This window comes from Psittacula echo (genome assembly GCF_963264785.1).
Source record: "Psittacula echo genome assembly, chromosome: 15".
NCBI classification, from domain to species: Eukaryota; Metazoa; Chordata; class Aves; order Psittaciformes; family Psittacidae; genus Psittacula; species Psittacula echo.
In genome coordinates this window covers 10,189,261-10,209,944 of record NC_137751.1, presented here as the reverse complement: position 1 = coordinate 10,209,944, position 20,684 = coordinate 10,189,261, and the positions used below count along the sequence as shown (strand labels likewise).

The 20,684-nt window shown below is 38.2% G+C and overlaps 1 protein-coding gene across 9 annotated transcripts in view; it reads left to right on the top strand.

Moving 5' to 3' along the window:
* Positions 1-19,567, top strand: part of GTF2I (general transcription factor IIi) — a 75,881-nt gene extending 56,314 nt beyond the window's left edge. For 4 of the 9 annotated variants that reach the window (XM_080630320.1, XM_080630318.1, XM_080630321.1 and 1 more), the window contains 16 exons: positions 237-308; positions 991-1,174; positions 1,563-1,621; positions 3,125-3,196; positions 3,648-3,831; positions 4,328-4,386; positions 5,062-5,145; positions 5,600-5,695; positions 7,000-7,065; positions 7,918-8,101; positions 8,689-8,741; positions 9,661-9,771; positions 10,628-10,711; positions 11,490-11,673; positions 12,708-12,736; positions 14,140-15,266. In XM_080630320.1, coding sequence (XP_080486446.1) covers positions 237-308; positions 991-1,174; positions 1,563-1,621; positions 3,125-3,196; positions 3,648-3,831; positions 4,328-4,386; positions 5,062-5,145; positions 5,600-5,695; positions 7,000-7,065; positions 7,918-8,101; positions 8,689-8,741; positions 9,661-9,771; positions 10,628-10,711; positions 11,490-11,673; positions 12,708-12,736; positions 14,140-14,375 — 1,757 coding nt within the window. In that variant the 3' untranslated portion in view covers positions 14,376-15,266. Of the gene's footprint in view, positions 1-236; positions 309-990; positions 1,175-1,562; positions 1,622-3,124; positions 3,197-3,647; positions 3,832-4,327; positions 4,387-5,061; positions 5,146-5,599; positions 5,696-6,999; positions 7,066-7,917; positions 8,102-8,688; positions 8,742-9,660; positions 9,772-10,627; positions 10,712-11,489; positions 11,674-12,707; positions 12,737-14,139; positions 15,267-15,291; positions 15,331-17,266; positions 17,342-19,051 lie in introns of those variants that run through there. The other 5 variants (XR_013958097.1, XM_080630322.1, XM_080630319.1 and 2 more) reach the window with 5 other exon arrangements.
* Positions 19,568-20,684: the final 1,117 nt, after the last annotated feature.

The following is a 20,684-nucleotide window of genomic DNA, read 5'->3' as shown; positions in this document are numbered from 1 at the left end:
GACTGATACTGGCTCCAAGACAAGCCAGTCAAGGAGTAATGATTTGCTTCAGGAATGGCTGGAGAAGCATAAGCCAGGTTTTCCTAGTTCCAAGTTGAATCCATACTTCTTCCACATAGTATTTTCTGTGTTACCGGGAAATGCAGGATGGTTGTGCATGCTATAAGCTGAACGACTGAAAATACAGCCAAAATGATAAGGAATGTTGTTTTGTTCTGTGTCACTCTCAAATACAGTGAAAGAGGAGTGGCTTGCCAGAATGACCGAACTGAGAAAGACGGTAGATCAACTCTTCTGTAAAAAGTTTGGTGAGTTCACTATTACTATTTTCTTTTCTGGCTTTGTATTTCTTGAAGGTTGCTTTCCTCATTTCCTTTGACCATCTACGTGAAAGAGACCTTTGATCAGTGTTTTCAAATATTTACAATCCTGGCACTTGAGTGAAGAACAATGTATTTCTTTACTGCTTATGCAACTGGGTAAATTCATAATTTAAAAAAGTATGTCTTGTATGTACAGCTCTTCTCATTGCTCTCAATTCCATCCAGTTTGGTTCGTTTTTCCTTTGATGGGGAATAAAACAACCATTTACTTATTTATACCCATTAGTATTAGAACACTTCTGGGTGAATTTTCATGTTCTCTCCAATATAAAAAAGTAGTCAACTTCGGAAGAGCTAGAATAAAATGTTGTGTCATGCTCCATAATAGATTAAAACCTTCAGATAAAACCATTGCTTTATGCCCCAGTGAGGAACCCAGTAATCTTCAGTTAGCATTGAGCCTGCCCAATAGCAACATGATACAATAGGGTAGATTTTTATGGGTTTGATGTGCTGAGATTTGGACTCTGTTGGGTTTAGGTGTTCTGCATTGTCCCAGGTTCTGGGATAATGATTACACCAGCCTGGAGAATCAGTAGTTTAGCTAGCTTCTAGTAACGGTTGATGGCCAAACTGTCCAGTTATTGATGTATTTTGTTCTCAACAGCCGAGGCCTTGGGGAGCACTGAGCCTAAAGCTGTTCCATACCAGAAATTTGAGGCCCATCCTAATGACCTCTATGTCAAAGGGCTGCCAGATAACATCCCCTTTAGGAGTCCTTCCTGGTATGGAATCCCTCGCCTAGAAAAAATCATTCAAGTGGGCAACAGAATAAAGTTTGTGATCAAGAGGTACGTGTTTGTTTTAATGCATGAACATGTTTGTGGTTGGGGTTGTGTTGTTTTGGTTGTTTGGATTTTTATTTTAACAAAGAGGCCCAGCAAAGCTTCCTTCATGTCATAGAATCATAGAATCATAGAATAGTTAAGGTCATCAAGCAGTTGACTTCGTTAAGTCCTGAAGCATTCAGTTTCTAGTTAGCAAATAGGCAGATTAAATATTCTGCATTATAAAGTGGCTATATGCAATCTGGGCAAGTCTTCCAAAATATCTCTGTAGCATGATCACAAGTGTGAAATGCATAATAGAAAAAAACCAAACTTTTCCATTCTTTTCAGGATAGGTAATGGTATTTAATTAATGTCAAGAATGGGCAGATTATTTGCTTTCTGGTTGCAGGCCAGAGCTTCTAACTGTCACTTCAACTGAAGTTACTCAACCCAGGTCAAACCCCCCAGGTAAGACAGGTGCTGTCTCCAGGTGGGAATGGAAGGGTTTGGTGGGGAAACACATCTGGATCAATGTAACAGTTTTCAAGAAGCGTGATGAGTGTGCTGACATGCTCTTCATGAGGTCTGAAAAGAAGAAATTGATCATTATGAGCATGGATGGCTTTTTGCCACAAATGTAGAGCAGAAGGAGAAGGCAGCATTGGGGTTGGTTTGGGGTTTTTTTTGTGGGGTTTGTTGATTGGTTTTGTTGCCAAAATCCTGATTGTCACCAGATTTGACAATGAATTAATAACAGCATATGTCAATGGTAGCAGTAAAAAAAACTAGCTAATAGAATCCTCTTTCTGAAAGAACTGATGTGCAAGGATCATGATTCTTAAAACTCAGACTGTTCGCATGTCCAGAATGATGTTTCTTTTTGTACTAGTTATTTCACTGTATTTTTCACTAACTCCTCAGTGAGCCTGCCCACAGAGCTTACCAGGGTCCAGGCAAACAGCAAATGTTCTCTTGGGATAGAGCCCAGCGAAAACCATTTTTCCCGGGCAGCGGCTGAGGATCTTACTGCAGATGCAAACTTCATGTTACTAAAGAATATTAGACCTTTTTTAAATCAAAATGCTGTTCTGTTGCAAGGTATAATCCTGTGCCCTCAATAATAGTGTGTGAACAGCATTTTAATTTCTTAAGGTACATTAGTCGGTCTGATTCCTTTGTTGGTAAGACCACATGTGAACAGTATAAACACGTGTTGGTGTTAAGCAGCTGTGAAATCTTATCACGTGAGTAGGCCAGATTGCAAAAAATATTACTGCATCTTGCCTTGAAAAATCCTAGAAGCTAGAAATAAACTAGGTCAGGTAATTCGTTAGTCCTAAATATGATTTGGAAACAACAAAAATCCTGTATAGCTTGCTTCATGCGTGCTTTCCACAACTGTGGTTTTACCTCAGGAGCAGATAATTGTTATGTGTGGGTTATGATGAAAAAAGTAATGAACTCTGATGCTGTTTGTCGGAAAAGAAGTGCTTTTTATTACTGCTAGTGTTCTTTGCTTTCTTCTCTGGCTAGTGCTCCTGTACTTGGCTTTTATTTACAATAGAGAACAGGAGTGAAGATTATTTTTTTTAATGCTAATCAAAATGTTTAGCAAAGCACTCATTAAATCCTCCTATTCTAAAGAGTGTTATTATGCACAATGATGAGTTAATTGCAGTTTGTAAAAGCCACTAGAATAATTTCTTCCTGTGTTTGAAGGTTCTGAAGATCAAGTTCTCCTGCTTGGGCCAATGACTGAAATACGTAACTACATTTAAACAGATTTTTCCATTATGTAGAAGGAATTACGTGTATCGTTTCAGCTGTCATTAATAATCATTCTTCATTGTGTGGCCTTGTCGACTGTGATTGTGTTGCTAGTTTTACAAGTTATTGTGTTAGAAGAAATGTGTTTGAATGTATCTCTTTATCTAGAACTTGGTAATATTCTGACATATATCTGATTTTCAGTGAAAGAAGATTGGAACATCAGGATCGCAAAGCTAAGAAAGCAAGTAGAAGAGATATTTAATACGAAGTTTGGTAAGTTAAATGTTAAAAGAACTGTTTTATAATTCTGCTTCATTTTAAAACTCTTCTGTAAAAAGAGTTTTAAATTTTACAGTACTTACTTAAACATCAGAAATGTACCAGGGCAGATATGGAAATCTTGACTCCTCTTGCCTATTTTTTTTACTGACTCTTCCCTATAACTGACATAAATGACTTTGTAACAACATCCTAGGCCTAAGAAAGTTCTCAGAAGAAAATATTAGGCACTGCAGGCTTAGGTGTTACCTGTAACAAGATGAACCAAGTCCCCATTTGCAGATATTCTACAGAAAATAATAGAAAATCTCATTAAATATTTCTCTTGGGTTTGTTTTTTATTATCTGAGTAGCAGAGCTTCTGTAAGCCAAGCTTCTTAAAATCACTTGAGATAAAATACCACCCATTTGAATGTGTGAACTCTCATTAAATCTCTATTTTCAGGCCAAGCTCTGGGGCTTTCAGAGGCAGTGAAAGTTCCCTATCCTGTATTTGAATCAAACCCTGAGTACTTGTATGTCGAAGGCTTGCCAGAAGGAATCCCCTTCCGGAGTCCCACATGGTTTGGAATTCCACGCCTTCAAAGAATTGTCCGTGCGAGTGGCAAAATCAAATTTGTTGTTAAAAAGTATGTTTGTAATTCAGTTATTTTTACTCCTGATTTTGAAGTTATTTGATTTGCTTTAGGCTTTAAATGTTACCTGAATTCTGCTTCTGTGAAACAGAACATTTTGCACTTAATTCATCTCATGAAAGGATATACTGTCCTTAATGGATTTATATAGATGTATAAATTGCAGAATTCATGCTGGAAGGATCTGGTGAGTAAATGGTCTTGTTCCTCTAAGCTTTTTTCCCCTTCTTTGGTTTTTTTTCTTTCTTTTTTTTTTCATCAAATAAATCCGAAAGAAAATTCCAGGGTATAAAATGTAGCTTAAAAGTTGTCAAACCTTTTGTGGTTATAGTAGATGGAGAGTCACCCCTGCTTCTAGCAGAATTTCATTTTAGAGAGCTGATGTTATGTAAATTGGAGCTCAACTGAATTCCAAGAAATTTGTAGCATTTGGCTGTATGATTTTTTGTGCATGTGTAATTGATTAGATCATGTCCTGTTCAACTTTTAGGCCTGAGCTTGTCACCTCCTATTTGCCTCCAGGACTGGCTGGTAAAATAAACACTGAAGGTAAACAATTAAGTATTATTTGCTGCCATCAATTCACAAATACTTATTTTCCTCTTCCTTAGCAGACTGAGAGGTCTTTGAAAAATAGGGGTGTTGCAAACTAAAGGCATTATGTAAGATGACTTAACATAGTAGCCGCTGAACCTGCTGTTATTAGAGAAAGTTATGTGAAACAAATTTAATCTACTTCTTTTAGTTAAGATTATTCCAGTACAGAAAATGGAATTTACCCAATTTCAATAACTTTCATTTTGCTATTAATGGCCTAAACCGTAAGTAATTTAGAGCTGTGAACTGAAGGAAATAACAATGAAGTTTTGTAAGAAAAGAATAAAAAAGAAACTCTTGTAAGTTGTCATAAAAGAGTCAGAAGTTAACAGTTTTGTTAATAAAAAGTTCCAAAGCTGTCCTTCGCACTTAGAAACAACGAAGTCTTCTGAGTTAGTGGAGTGAAAGTTGAGGTGTGATACCTGCCTTTTTGAGAGTACTAAGCTTCGTTTTTAAGGCTGTGAGTGCCTCTGTGATGTTCAGGATTTACAATGCAGACTGTACTTAGTACAGGCACAAGTGATTCTTCAGTCTGCTGGAGCTTGCAGAATCCACCCGCTTTTTCATGTGCAGGATTTACATTATAGAGGGTTTGTACATTACACCTTATATTATGTTGATTTCCAGCAATGAGTCCAAAGAGTTCAAAAAGATCACAAAGTCCTGCATGCAACTCAACTGTTCCACAGATTGGAGTTACTGTTGATAAAGGTATGGAAGAATTCTTCTAATGTTCTTCTATTCTTCTAATGTTTTCTGTTCTCAGTTTTCAAAGCCCGTAATTAACACCTCACATGAACCTCACGTGGCAAATGCGGTTTTATTTCATGGCTCCAGATACATTTTAATATAGAAACAGTTTTATTTTTCATTTTTGAATAATTGTATAGATGATAGTTATGTAAAATGTTGGAGTTTGACAGCTTGCTTGGGCCTTTCATTCCAAGCAGAGATGTGGGACTGATGTAGTCCTAAGCAGAGTAATGACAGACATGATCAGTAGTGTCAAATGCTTAAATACAACCCTATAAGAACGTTTTGAGGGGTTGTTTATTCTACTCTTGATTCAGAAGTTTTCTCTAGTAATCAAGTTTGATGTGTTGTTCTTTTCATATGATGACTTGCTTGTGCTCTCTGCATGAATATCTGTGACGCTTTTTTTCAGGTCCTAATAAACCACAAACAGCAGATGTTCGAGCCAATTCTCAAACCAATGGGTCCAATATGACTTTCAAGCCACGAAAAAGAGAGTTTTCTTTTGGTAAATATTGTGGGAATTAGCACACATGCATTCTCTTAATGTTGGTATTGAAATTTTTGGTGATTGCCTATAAGAGAGATTTTGAATTCATGTTCTGTTGCACAGTTAGTGAATGACTGAAGTTCTTGTTTTCATGTTAATTCAGGTCTTCGTCATGTAGAATAATCTGCATCAGAGAAATCCTGGATGCTCTATGGAGAATGCTGTACAAATGCAGTGCTAGTCCATTAGCTCTTACTAATGTAGGTTCAGAATCAGTCCCTTTCTGCTTCTGCTCTGTTATTTCAGTGCTGCAGATCCTTGAAGAACTTTTCTAGTGCACAGCACCACCAGAGCACATAAACCCAGCTGAGATCTGATGTTGTGCACGAACTTAATAAGCTGATTTTCACAATCACCATTGTAGGCCTCTCCAGTTCTGGAAAATTAGTATAGGAAAAGCCAGACAGGACTAGAAGTCATATAGTTGTGTTTATATTTATATAGGAGTTTGTTGTATTTGATTTATTGTATTTGTGTGCATGCTTTTTTTTAGCCCTGTGATGATAAAGCACGAATCAAAGGAATTCTTTATTCCTACTGAGTAGGAGTTTAAAATGAATGTAAGACACTGATTTGGTGCGACTCCTCCTTTTGGCATGGGCAGTATTCATATTCAGAGTTCTGTGCAGTTTTCTTAGACTTGCTTGTTATTGTTAGAAATAGGCTTTTAAAAAACAAGAAGTCTGCAACTATTTAAACTTTCAGCTGAGTTTCTCATTTTGTAGCCCATCTACAGACCACTTATTGCAGCCACAAGTAAACTGATTCAGGAATTGCTGCTGATTTCTGTCAGAAACGAAATGTCTAGCTAGATGGACACTTAATCTTACCCACTGAGGGTGAAATTATGCTAGAGTTTGTGGCTCTCAAGAGAGGGGCATGTTTCTGGGCTGTGTCACTGAGCATGTGAAGAACTTTCTGCCACTATTTTGGGTGCTGGTTCAGATGAATAAATTTTATGCTGCCTGATACTGTAAATTTGGATCACCTTTGGATTAATTTCAATTTTTTATCATCTTTGCTTTATCTAGTAGCAGTATCTTTCAAAGCTTCGGGAAAATGAGGATTGATACGGATATAGCTTTAAACTGCAGCAGAATGTTTCAGTGCTGTTTGCAGAATGAAAGCCACTTTGCACATTTTACTGTCATAGTAAATAGGTTATCAAGCATAAAAATTTATTAAGCATTTGTTAAAATGCTCCTCAAGGACTGATGCATTATGTGTGTGTTGATTTAATTCTTCCAATTTCTTCCTGGCAGAGGCGTGGAATGCCAAAATTACTGACTTAAAGCAGAAAGTCGAAAATCTTTTTAATGAAAAATGTGGTAAGTTTATTGATTCCTTTTTACTGAGATGTCTTTCTTATGAACAGGCAGTTAGATGTGTGAGAGAGATGTTCACATGTTTATTCCAAAGGTCCTGCAGTTCTTGCATACTGTAGGCGATTTCTTACCTAAGTTCATTCTCATGTAGTTTGCTTGCAATTCTGCATCACATTTCCACTACTTACTTTATTTGTGTTTGGAAATGGAGAAATTGTAGTAGTTGGATTACTACTTCTTTAATGATCCAGAGACATTGTGAATCCACATCCTGGAACATCTTTTTAAGCTCTCTTCATTCTGCTTATGAGTCAGGACTTTGTATGGCTGCAGCCTCAGCATGACTCGAAATGTTATGGGTGGTGTCTGGAGAGACATGCTCCAGCATATCCCAGTGCTGCTTCTAGTGCATGCTGTTTGAAAGCTAGTCATTTTTGAAAGCATTGACTTCTCATTATTCTTCTGAGTTGGGGTTTTTAGCACAAGAGCACTAATCTCAAACGGCCTTTGCGCTATTCTCTAGAAGAGGTGGAGACAGAATGCATTGCCCTTAAAGTAGAGTACAGATGGCATAGTCTTGTATACAGACCAAACCAGTGGCATGAGCTGGGTGCAAATAATTTGTTTTCAACTGCAAATTCTGATCAGATTTACTGCAACAGAATGAGTTATGTTTAAGACTACTAATTTTATTCCTGCCTACTCATAGCTGTCACCAAAAAAGGCAACATATGATGGTTTCGCATAATCTGTCATGTATGTGCCAACTATTACATACTGTTTCTGCCTGAGGTTTTCCTTTTTATATACACATCAGTTATCTCACTGGTCACTTACTGCTCTGTCATATTTCAGGTGAAGCTTTGGGGCTGACTGAACCAGTGAAGGTGCCATTTGCGTTGTTTGAATCCTCCCCGGAGATTTTCTCTGTGGAAGGACTACCCGAGGGGGTGCCATTCCGCCGACCTTCTACTTTTGGAATTCCAAGACTAGAAAAGATCCTGAGAAACAAATCTAGGATAAAATTCATTATTAAAAAGTAAGACTCCCGTATGTCTTCGGTAATCTATTCTATGAGAATTGAAATGTAGACCAAAAAATGAAATTGGGTTGCTAAGTTGCTAAATTACTCCATAAAATACACACTGGGATATTTTCAGTAAATGAGGAAATGGTCAGAAAACTCTTGTAGGGGTGGAGCAAGATACAGTAAGTTCTTTGTTCTGAAAGTCACTCACAACCTGTTTTGGGAGGGAAGAGCAAGGCTAGATTCCTTGCTCTTCCATTTCAGTTATCACGTCACTGGTTTAGTTCCTGCTGTGTGGAGCAGTTAGGGATTACTCATAAAACTTGCTGGCAGTTTTTATGAGCTGAGAGGTGGAGATTCATATATTGGGGGTTGTAAGAATTTACTTTTCTTGTCTAGAATAGGTTTAGATGTGCCAGTGTAGAAACAGTGGCAAGAGAAGTTGTGGAGCCTCTCAGCCATTGCATTCTTGGCTGTTTGGCTGCGAGGATATTGCTTAGTTCCTGTCTTTAATAAATTGCTATTAGAAAGTTGCATTTTCTTTAATGCTGATGAATGTAATTGTATTCTTCTACATGAAATGTTCAATCTGTTTGCAGGCCTGAGATGCTTGAGGCAGCTGTTAAGGAAAGTTCTGCTAGAAGCCCCCAAAGTGAGTTCTGCAACTGCTTAATGTTCTAGATAACTGTCTTTTTCAAGGATTAGCTACGAATCAGGAGAGCTGCATGGTGTTAACTAATTCCTGAAAGATTCATTCTGCATTTTGGGTTGGTTTATTTTGTTTGTTTTGTTTTTAAGGTGAGCAAAGCACCAGTTACAGTTTAAATGCAGCTTTAGCAAGGGAGTATTGCATTTTTTGAAGTTATTCACAATAATCATGCTTCTAATATATTCTTTACTCCCTGTTTTGAAAATGTAACAAGTAATGTGTGATCCACAGAAGTAATTCAGGTGTAGATAGAAATTATTTGCTTCTATTGTGTAGGTCATCTAAATGACAAGTGCTCCACAGATAGGCGTGCAGATAGCCAGTAGGAAATTGTGTCAGGCAGGTCATGGGTTAAAAGTTTTCAGTCATGTTGTTATCTGTTCTTATGGGTTGTCAAACTCTGCTGAGTTACTTGAGCTATGCTAGTTTGTGCCATTGGACAGTGGGGCTCACAAACGTAACTGTAAGGGATTTCTCTTGTGAATGCACGCAATGAGCACATGAGTCAGTAGGTATTACTGAATTAACTGCAAGTGCTGTGATTTTTCTGTTAATAAGAATACCAAAATATATGCTCCACATACTTTTCTTTTCCTTAACAGTCTTTTTAGAAAACCAGATAGCTAAAGATGGCCATTATCTTTAATCAAGCTCTTTCTCTTTCCGGGTTGGAAAGACAGAGTAGTGTTTGTACCTTCAATAAGTATGTCTCATGGGAAGCTGCTCCCGTTTTGAAAATGGAACTGGGTCCACTTTGAAAACTTTGCAAACATCTGTCATTTTGCAATATTTTTTTACATGTGACATTCCAGATTTTGGGCTCTCTACAAATGTTTTTTTACATTAACTCCCTTACTTTTAGGAAAAAATAATTCATCTAATACACCCAATACAGCAAGCACCCCAACAAACACAGTGGTGAACACAGCTGCAGGTGTTGAAGATCTTAACATCATTCAAGTAACTATACCAGGTGTGTATACTGACTGGTCTCACATCGTACTTTGTGCTTATATTCTTCATAACACTTGTTTAGTCTGATGGAGTTTTCCCACAGTCAAGCCGGTTCACTGAAATACCAATACAGTCAACAATGAGCACAATTTAGCATTCTGTTTTTACTGAGACATCTCTAGAATATTCTTGGTCCAGCCCCTAGTTAAAAAGTATCCACGTTTTTCCCTTTTTTTTTTTTTCAATGGAATAAATTAAATATGGACTTGAAGTTTTCTTGGCAACTTCAAGAGATCTACTAAGACTGAATTGAATAACCACATCCAGACTCAACTGCTTTGTCTTAACACTGATTGCTGCTTTCTAATGCATATATCATTTTCATTAGAGATGGTGAGAAACGTTGCATGTTGTGACCATCTACTGAATTGTCGCTTTGCTTTAACTTTCCCCACCATTATATGTATTCTAAGAAAATAAAATGTAATTTGTAGGTATAGATTAAGTTTACAAAATCATCTCTAGACAGCAAATCTACATTCATCCCTGGCAGTGTTTAAGGCCAGGTTGGATGAGGCTTGGAGCAACCTGGGGTAATGGAAGCTATCCCTGCCTGTGGCAGTGGGGTTTGGAACTGGATGAATTTTAAGGTCCCCTCCAACCCAAACCAGTCTGGGATTCTGTGATTTCTTATCAGCCACCTCTTTTTGTGTATTTCTACAATTCTGTGTTACTGCTACAACTAGGGAAAAAGTCAGTGCCTGTTTTGAAGCACTTAGGTAAATCTGCTTTGAGCAAGCATGCAATGGTACACAAGCTTCAGGGGAAAAACAAAATCTGCTTAATTCTGATACTATTCTAACAATTTCTTCCAGATGATGAAAATGAGCGACTGTCAAAAGTGGAAAAGGCCAGACAATTGAGAGAGCAAGTTAGTGATCTTTTTAGCCGGAAATTTGGTAATTGCTTCTTACTCCCCATTTTTACGTAGGTGTAAATGCAATGAATGTTTCTTGTGTTGAAGTAACTGAATCATCACAGTGGATGAAATAGCTGATCATTAAAATTAACAACTTTGAGAGCTGTATATGAATGTTTTGCTTTGACTTCAAAAAGAACCTTTTATAAGTGATGTAGGTTGTTTGGTGGTTTAAACAAGCAATCCTAAGAGTATGGATTTCTTTCTGTTCCTCCCTTCCTTTTCCTGCTTGTTTCTGTGTAAACATGGATGAAATACTATTTTGCTGGCAATCCATGAGTCATCTTAGTGCTTCATCATCCTGACCTCTTAATACTTAGGACTGGAGTAATTTTAAATATGCAACGTAATCTTTTTCTATGTATAGTTTTCGTATTTGCGTTGTAGAGGAATAATGACCTGGATTTCTTCATCTGAAATTCCTTCACTAGTACGGTGTTAAATTGCTTTTTGTGGCAGGAAACGCTTTGTTTTCCTTCATGTAGCTATTGCTTTGCATATCCTGTTCTATACCTTTTTTTAGTAAAAGAAGAATCTGGGTTCTCTCTAAGGTGAGCTGTCAGAGTTGGGTTGTAGCTAACACTCTCATGGTAATGTTCATGAGTGTAATTCAAGTGATTTACTGTCATGTGAATTTTCTGTTTCTGATCTGATAGAAGGCCTGGGTTTGCATTCAGGTTCTTAATTGTCTGAGGATTTTTCCTTCAATTTAGTTAAAAATACGTAGACTTGAAAATAAACATGACTATCTCATGTAGGTGAAGCCATTGGTATGAATTTCCCTGTGAAAGTCCCATACAGAAAAATCACCACCAACCCTGGCTGTGTGGTGGTGGATGGGCTGCCTCCTGGTGTGACATTTAGAGCTCCCAGTTACCTGGAAATTGGCTCCATGAGGAAGATTTTGGAATCCGCAGAGTTTATCAAATTTACTGTCGTTCGGTATGTAGTTGCCATCGATGAGATTGTTCACATGTTGCAAGAACCGCCCAATTCAGTTAAGTAAATCTATTCAGTCTAGCTTGAATAAATTGAGATTTGGAAGAATAGAAGTTGTATCAGGTCACATGAAGCCCAGGTATTCATTGCATGAATGAAGCTGGTAACTCTTTGGAGGACACGTCCAATTTAGTATGACAAAGGGCATATTATTAATACTGCCTATTACAGCAAACTGTCTTTTGAGTTGAAATCTATTCATATTATATATATTATAAGAGTCCTAAAGTGCTGTGGGCCTTGCTCTCCCATTTATCAGATCAAGTTTCGAGGCAAATCTAGAGCTTGTTGGCGCTTAACAGTAAATAGTATGTTTGTAGTAGTATTACCATTATTATTTTTTAAATATTTCAGATAAGAATCCTGAGTTAAAATAAGCCCTTTGATAAATGTTTTTTCCCTACCGAATGGGTTTATCTACAATATTTAAAAATACAGTATTACCCAATTACATGATAAATTAATTTTGTCTGTGTATATTTCCATAGACACATATACACACATATGTATGATACACACACATATATATGAAGTATATTTGTATGCATAAAGCAGAATAGATGAAACTTTGGAATCACGCTAAGAAGGAGTTCAGGAATTGAAACGAAACATCAGTTTATGTAACTTCTCAAATCACAGACTGCTTCACAGGAGTCTAAAAGTTTCACTTCCTGTGTAAAGAGATTGACATTTCTTCAGTGTATTTTACTAAGAGGTCTGAATTCTCAGCCCTTGATCATGAAGCATTTCAACTGAAAGGACTCTTGCTTGATACCTTTTGTTTAATTGAGTACATGCTGGTGAACAAACCACAGTGCCCAAGAGCTGCTGAGATAGTTCCCTCTGGTTTGTTTGGCTTCCTGTTCATTTTTAGCATGACCTCTGTTACAGAAGGCGAGGATGCTTTGGCAAGGAGACCCCATGCAGTGTATTTTAGAATCAGTAATATTTTTTTCATTATTTTTCCTTTTTTACAGACTATTTCCAGGACTTGTGATTAACAATCGTAAGTATTTGAGATGCTGATGGCAAATGTATTTTTGTAACTTACCCAGATTTGTTTTCTGCATCTTGGCTTAGTGGTTAAGTTCCGTGTATAGCTCTTGTCTGTGTCTGTCTCATTAAGCTTTCCTGACTCAACCTGCACGTGCAATTAACTTGAGAGCAGTGTGCTAGATTTACAGAACAGCATAATGTTCCGTATGCATATGAAAATGCAAGACACTGATTTTGTATTTTTCAGCTGCAGAGTCCCAAAGAGATTTAGAGCCCTGACTGAGCAACAGACTTACCGGGGACTTGCCTACATTTTAGGTTCGGATCCATCACAGTAGTAGTTAATAGGCAAGACCTTTCCAATAGCTGCACAACCATGTTTGAGTGAAAAACTGCATTGTGCTCAAACTGCAGCAGTTTAGAGGGACAGAGTGTAATTACCTGAAGTGTCATGGCAAATTTGGCCCTGTTAATGAAATTGTTTGGGGGCTTCAAATATAAAAAGGTTTTGGTATTTTCAGTTGCCTAAAATAATTGTGACCAGGCTTTTTAGATCTTGTTGAAGGAAAAAAAGCCAAGCTGCAAAACACTGTTATTAGTGTCCCTTGCGTCATGTTCTTTCTGAGCCAGTGTCAGCTTTGAAATTCAGAGACTAAATAACCTACTGTCATTAATTTGGCCTTACCCAGCCTGAGCCTTAGTGACCAGTCATTTGCATTCAGCCACCAGTATATTCCAGTTGACATGCTGAGGTCTATGAACTTCAAGTATGACGTGTTCTCAGTAGGGTACTGTAGCTAGTAACTCCCACCGGCCTGCTCGCCAGTCCTAGGCACGCCTTCTTAGGTGGGAAAGAGATCCCTTTGTAAGAGGGAACCTTCCAGGCAGATTATTGTGTAATAGCATTTCCAGAAAACTGAATTGGAAAGGAAAGAATCTGTTAAAGTGTTCAGCATAACTGTCAGCTTGTTTTGGGACTGAAGTAGCTAATACTCTGAGTAAGAGCAACATAGATAACTGATCACCTACCATCGCTGGAGAAGCAGATTGGTCATTGAATACGTGGGTTTGTGCATTATCCATGTTCATGAATGATGATCAAAATGAACTGATATTGATAGATGCCAAGGTGAATGATGGAAAGGCTCTGAGCCTACTGCTTATAGGTATGATGCTTTTATCTTCTGAAGAAGAACATGTAGGAACTTCAGAGAAATTTTTGGTGCTTGCAGGCAAGATAGGGAATGGCTTTTGTGTAACAAAAACTATTGACCTGCAGCTCAATCACAAGTGTTAGCAACCTGTTCATGCAACAAGTTTCAGGATTTGCATATTCAAGAAGTAAGACTGTCCTTGTGCTACATGTGGCCCATTTCCATTGTGAAGTTAAACAGTGATTATGTCTAATCTTAGAGCTGACGGAAAAAGCTGAAGCAGAAGCACCACCAACAGCACCAGCAGCAGCACCAGTGCTACCAGGTGATGCACAGCGTGATGCATGTCCTCACAGGAGGGGTAGGGTATGGAGTTCTGGATCTTATTGGCAGATGACATTAGTAGTCATGTGCTGGCTATGTGCTGCTTCTGATGAGCCATTTCATTTTGACAGATGGTGTGCAACGGTGACTTTTATAGCTATTAAATATTAATAACTTAATAGAAAGAGCTGTCGCTTCCTTCAGGCTGTATCATTGGTGTGTTCCTTAATTTGATTTTGCAGATGATGAGTGAGCTGAAAAGGGTTAGTATGGGCAATTTATAAAGCCAATTCAGTATCCATTTATTGAAGTCTGCTTAACTCAAAGTGTGTTTATGTGTCTGCCCCAGATAGATGTTCGGCCAAGTGAGGTTCGCTCGTGTAACACGTAAGAACCTCGAACTGGGTCTTGATGGAACTGCTGCCCACTGTGCAGCTCTGTGACCCCTGTTAGACTGTATCTCAACTGCACACACATCATCTCTATCCTAGTGCGGATGGAGAACTCAGCTTTGTGCTATGAATAGCTAGAGTAAATGTTATTGAGCAACTTCCTGTTGACCCAGTATAGTTTCTAAATGCACACAGACCTTTCCAAAATGTCTATTGCAAATTGGTGTAGTGCAGGAAAGGCTTTTGCAATTGACTGAATAAGGTGTTACTCAAAGAAACTGTAAGTAAGCATTCAATAAACATTTTAAGATTAAGGGACACCTGTATGGTGAAAAGAATTATAAAGGAAACTGCTCGCTCCCTTCTTTACATTTGAAGGTGATGGAAGGGATGAAAACAGCTGCTAATGGTCAGTGGACTTGCTGTACTCTTATCTGTCCTTAACACACCCCCAGTGATAAAAAGGTTAAATGGCTTTCCCATCAGCTGCCCATCTATGACCCATCAACACAGATAATGGAAAAATCATTATGAAATTAAAACACATTTATCTCAGAGAAAGATGCTTAAGTCAGATCATAACAGAAAAAACAAGGCACTTTCTTCAGGGAAAACCTAATTTCTAAGAAATTTGATTCATGTTGTTTAAACTATATTTGTATTCATTTGACTGCATTTTTTGTGTTTCATTGAAGAGCCATCTGACCCAAGCCAAATGGAAGCATCTGTAAGAGGTAAGAGTTTGTCTTCAGTTATTATTGACAAATATGTCAAGTAATCTTGAACAAAGGTGTATATTTTTCTTTAAAGGAGACAGGTCAATTAAAACAGAAAAAGGACTTTTATTGGTTCCTAGGACAATTTTTCATCTGGTTTAATATCCTGTGAAAACTACTGCAGCAGAAGTTATTATTCACATAATTTTATAGAGGAGTTTTAAGAATTGTTGTTCTCGGTTGGTGCGTCATGACTATATATAAGCTTTGAGGGATTGCTCATATCCTGAACATTGCATCTAGTTATTCAGCACAGTAGTTTCCACGATTTGTGCAAGTGAATGATTGCCATCATCAGGAACTTTGAATGTCATGTTGGCCTGAATATACTGCATTGGGGAGGGGGGCTGTTGTTTTTCTTCTGAAACTTAAGCTCTGGAAAAATCCAACAAGCACAACCAGAATTACTGTTACACACTCAGCTCCAGGTTCACTCCAAGTGTTATGAGCACATCTTTCTCAGAGTGTGGATCAATCTTTTTGCAGCAATTGAGGCAAAAAGTTGGAGTCACGAAAGAGCTGAGTGGCAGATTTTAACCTCACAGTTGGAACATCAGATGTCTTTATAATGCCAAAACTGTGTGGGATCATGGAAATTGTTAGATGAAGGAAATACCCTGAATACCTTTATGTGGAGGAAATCAAGCTATGGACCATCAAAGTGATGGTTTTGGAGAAACAGATAAGCAGGCTTTGAGTTTCTCATCCAAAACTGAATTCAGACCCAGTAATTAGAGGAATGATCTTGAGAAAAGGCATCCAGTTGCTAAAGAACTCAAAATCACTTCAGAACTAGGCTGGAAGGTATAAAATGATCATGTGGTGAAATGGCTTGGCTTTGTAGTGATGAATTACCCTAGCCCCAAACCTTCCAAACAACTTCAGTTGAAAACCAGTTTCCTTCCAGCATCATACTGTCTGTTTATAAAAAGAACAAAATCAGGCCCTAGGTTGTATAGGCACTGCTGTACCCACATGAGATTTCTTTGATTAACCTCCAAGCATCCTGTGAACAAGAAAAAGCAAAGATTTTGTAATGAAGCCTTCTGGAAATGAAAAAAAATTATCAAAAGCTGATGAATGCTTTAACCAACAAGATAAAGTTTCCTTCTGTCTTTGTTTTTTTTAAACACATCATAATGAGGTACGTGATAGCATGCAGCGAAGAAGAAAAAGTAGCTGGTGTCAAAAATTGCTTTGGACAGATCGAAATACAATAATGCAAAATGTGTGTCTAGCTGAGAAGGAGTCCTACAGATGGAAAAGAAATCTGGGAAATAGTGCTGTGAAAGCAGGAGTTAGTGCTGGGAATGTTAATGCAATAACCCAAAAGGCATGACTTGAGCTCAAGTAGGAGCCGATGTTGTGAGCTAGCTCTGGAAGACAGCATCTTAAATAACGTGAAATGATGCTTGTGCCTGATATATTTGAAGTAATGGGCTACAGACTCACCTGTGAGTGTTTGAAAAGCTTCACACAGCATTATGTATACAGTGAGATGTTGGAAGGAAAGAAGGAAGGAGTGGTGGTGGAGATTGACAGGAGGGAGAAAGACTGAAGAGCAGGATGCAGACCAAACCAGTGATGTATCTGCCTTTTTTCCCCACAGTCCTTTTATTAAGTACCTTTCCAGTTTCATACACTTCTAACACGGATTTTAATTTTAGCTCTTTAAAAACTAGAGTTCTCTAAGATCCCAGGCTGCTTTACATCAAAATGAATATGGTAATTTCCGCAGAATCAGATTGTTGTGAAAACATTTTCATTTATCCTCAATAGTTTAAAAGGATAAATCAATGCTTTTCATAGTTTTTTTACTTCAGTACAACAATAACAATGGAATTGGTTGGGAAATTTCCTTTTTTTCTTTATTCATTACTGCTTTTTTCAACAGAAATTACAGAAACAAAAGAAAATCCTCAAATAAAGCAAGAGCCAGACCCAACGTGGTAGACCTCATCAGTGCTGGGTAACAGAATTTAGTCTATCTTGAAGTCAATACCTGTTAAGGTAGAGTATTTTTTGTCATTTGAGGCATCAGAAGAGGGCTGAGATACAGGACTGAATGCCAAAAGGTGCCAATCCTTATGAATTATGTCATTTGTCTCAGTTCTCAGCTATAAAATTGAGGTGGTTTTCAGTACCTTACCCAAATGCAATGTAAAACACACTGTGTTCAGATTTGGGAGGCAGGCAGCCCTAGCAAAATGTGGCCTATAAAGAAAAATGGGTGATGGTAATTACATTGTTCAGAGGCAGAATAAATGAAGGCTTAGGGAATTAGTGTTTATGAAGAGCTCTGACACAGTTGTGTGAAAGAGCAGCATTATTGTTGGTAAAGCCTATGTATTTCCAAACCATAACTGAGCAGGAAAGAGAAAATCTGCACTCTGATTGCAGTGTTGTCTAAGCTTGGGACACTTGGTAAAGCTATTAGCTGTGATGACAAACCAGCTTCTTTAAAAGGTTTTTTTCTTTTCCATTAACTTTTATGAAAAGCTTCGTTTAATTCACAATGCAGAAATGTCCAAAATTTTCTCTTACACTGTTTTAAACTCCATGTATTCCTAAAAATTACATTTTGATGGAGGTGGAGAGCAGTGCAAGCGATGCTGGCATGTCAGCAGATGTAAAAGGCTGACCCACGTGGTTGTGAGTCTGCTTCATTCAGAGAAAATGGCAATTTTTAGCTATCGCAGCTCTGTCGTGCTTTCTCCTGTTTCAGTTTCTAGATAATATTCCAAACCGTGTATTTTCCTCATTGTGTAGTGTTTGATACTTCAGCAATTTGATGTGATTGATACCAAGTTGGCAGCATTTGTTTAGTGCACTTGAGCTGTAACCCCTCCAGTTTAGTAAGAAAAGGACATGGTATTCCTCTGGGAGAAGAGAAGGTCTGGGAACTGTAACAGTTCCGAGGGCACAGACAGCCCACCCACAAAACCAGGCTCTGAGTCTTCATCACTCTCAGCTGCTCAGGCCAGCAGAAATAATGGGGTTTGCCATTGTCATGAGGCTGTGGGTAGGGGAGCTGGAGCCTGCAGGTTCAACTCCTGGAACCATGCAAGTTTTGAAGACTGAGACACTCTTGGTCGTTGCCCTTTGTCCATGCAGGAAATGGGATAAGGGACTGAAGAGACAAACCCAGACATGATTTGGTAGAAACTTGCAGAGGCTGAAACAGCTGCACCAGCTGTCTGTGCCCTGAGAACTGTTCGTAAAGCAATGGTGTTCCTAATGAAGAGGTGAATTCTGCTTTGGAAATATTCATCACAAAATTGAACAGGGCGGGAGAAAATATACTGAAGAAAAGCTTGTGATCTGTGATGGGAAGCACTTCACCCAGTGGAGGTATAAAATCCCATCTCACTTGGCCATTAAAGGTCATGGAAATTTTGTCTGCGCAATGGCTGCGCAGGTTGGTGCTGCAGTGGTTTGGATATTTGGATGCTTTAGGCCATCCACTGAACTTAAACTAAAGCAAGTATTTGATCTAAATCCTCACAGAGACCACTGAAGCACATATTTAATCTCACATCTGTTGAGAGCTATATTCAGCTTCTGCATGCTTCCTGAATCCAGGCCTAAAGAACTCTAAAGACAATGCAAGCTACTTATATTTGTAATAAGATCCAGAGCTGCATTAAACTAACTGACTTTTGTAATTTGTCTTATCTAGTCAGAAGATCCAGTTCTGAGAAGAGCCTGCTGGGAATGTCTGGAGCTGTGTAATATTAACTGTATAAGAGAAGTACCTTCTATACAAACCCTTTTTATATTTTTAGATAGAAATGTCTACTTTTTCAGCAGTTCTGTGAATTGACTTAAAGAATGACTGTAGATTTGGAATGGCTGGTTTTAATTTGGAATATATTATAAGGACTAAATTTGACGCAGCAATGCTGGGGAGAGAACAGGGATTAAAATCAACAGGGACTTAACAGAGGCTGTCTGCATTTCCCAGTAAAGCTGAATTTCACCTCACCTAATGCAGCTCAGCTTTTGTAAAGAAAAATTCCTGCATGTAGTTCAATTTGTTAGTTTTACTTTGGAAAAAAAAAACCCAGAAACATTACTTTCTGGTTCTGACTGCTTTAATGGCTGATTGGACAATACTATCTGTATATTTGAACTGATTTTTCCTAGGATACCTATTGCAATTCCTATTTTTTTCACAAATAAAAGATCAACTGGTTTGCTTGACCTTTAGTACGCATTAATGAGATGAACGGTGAAATGGTCACTATTTCAGTGTGTGGATTAGGAACACATTTAAATCAAACCCTGTTAGAGTTTGTTCCGTTAACTCAAAGTAGTAAATGCACGTTTTCTCAGGATATCACATGGCTTATGTATGATGGGTCTGATCTCACAACCCTAACTTAGGCAAAGCCCACGTGGACCCATGTGAGAGTGTTTCTCATGAAGGCTCTGGGGATGCCCTTCTGATCTCTAGAACTAGTTATAGAAACGTGTGCTCCAAGCTTCTGTAAGTCCCACTCTGTCAAAAGTTAAGACCCTTGTAGTCCTGGTGACTCCCATATCATGTAAGAGACTCATGTACGCGTTTAAGTTTCACAAACCGTAAGAGATGTCAAGTTCTGCCTGTATGATAATCTCTGTAGCAGAAGATGCAGATTATTGTAAAGGTTTCTTGTTCTGGTTTGGTTTGGGGTTTTTTATTGGCATGAGCTTGGGATGACTGCATTATGCTCAAATGGTAAATCTTATGCCCAGACTAAGAAATAAAGACCTTTCTGATGGTTTTCATGCCTGTCCATGCAGAATACGTTTACAATTTCACAACCAACTCTAGCAGTTATTCTGCAGGCAAGCAGAACATGCTGCAGCAGTTATTCATGCCAGCGAAGGAGGTTCCAGTCATGCCTTTCAAACAGAAAAACACCTCTGGGTAGGTGAGGTCGTTCTATCTGCGAAAAAACCCAAACTTAAAGCCTTGAAATGAGTTGGTACAAAGTGTGTTTATTTTAAAAGGGGGACATTAAAAAGGACAGTACAACTGCTGCGGTAGAACAATTTTATAACAAGAATAGTAAACCAACAGTATAACAACAACAAAAACTCCAACAGAACAACAATGAACAACAACAGAACAACTGTAAAACAGCAAAACCAGAACAACTTGAGAACAATAAACTCTTAAATAAACATCAGGAGCGCCGACGTTTTGCTGCTGGTGGCTGAAATGGCCACTTGGCATCGTGGTGGTCCTCCTCCTTGGAGAAGAACAAAAAACCAGACAGAACAGGTTTAGTCACATCCATGAACATTTTAGAAGGCAGGAGATGCTC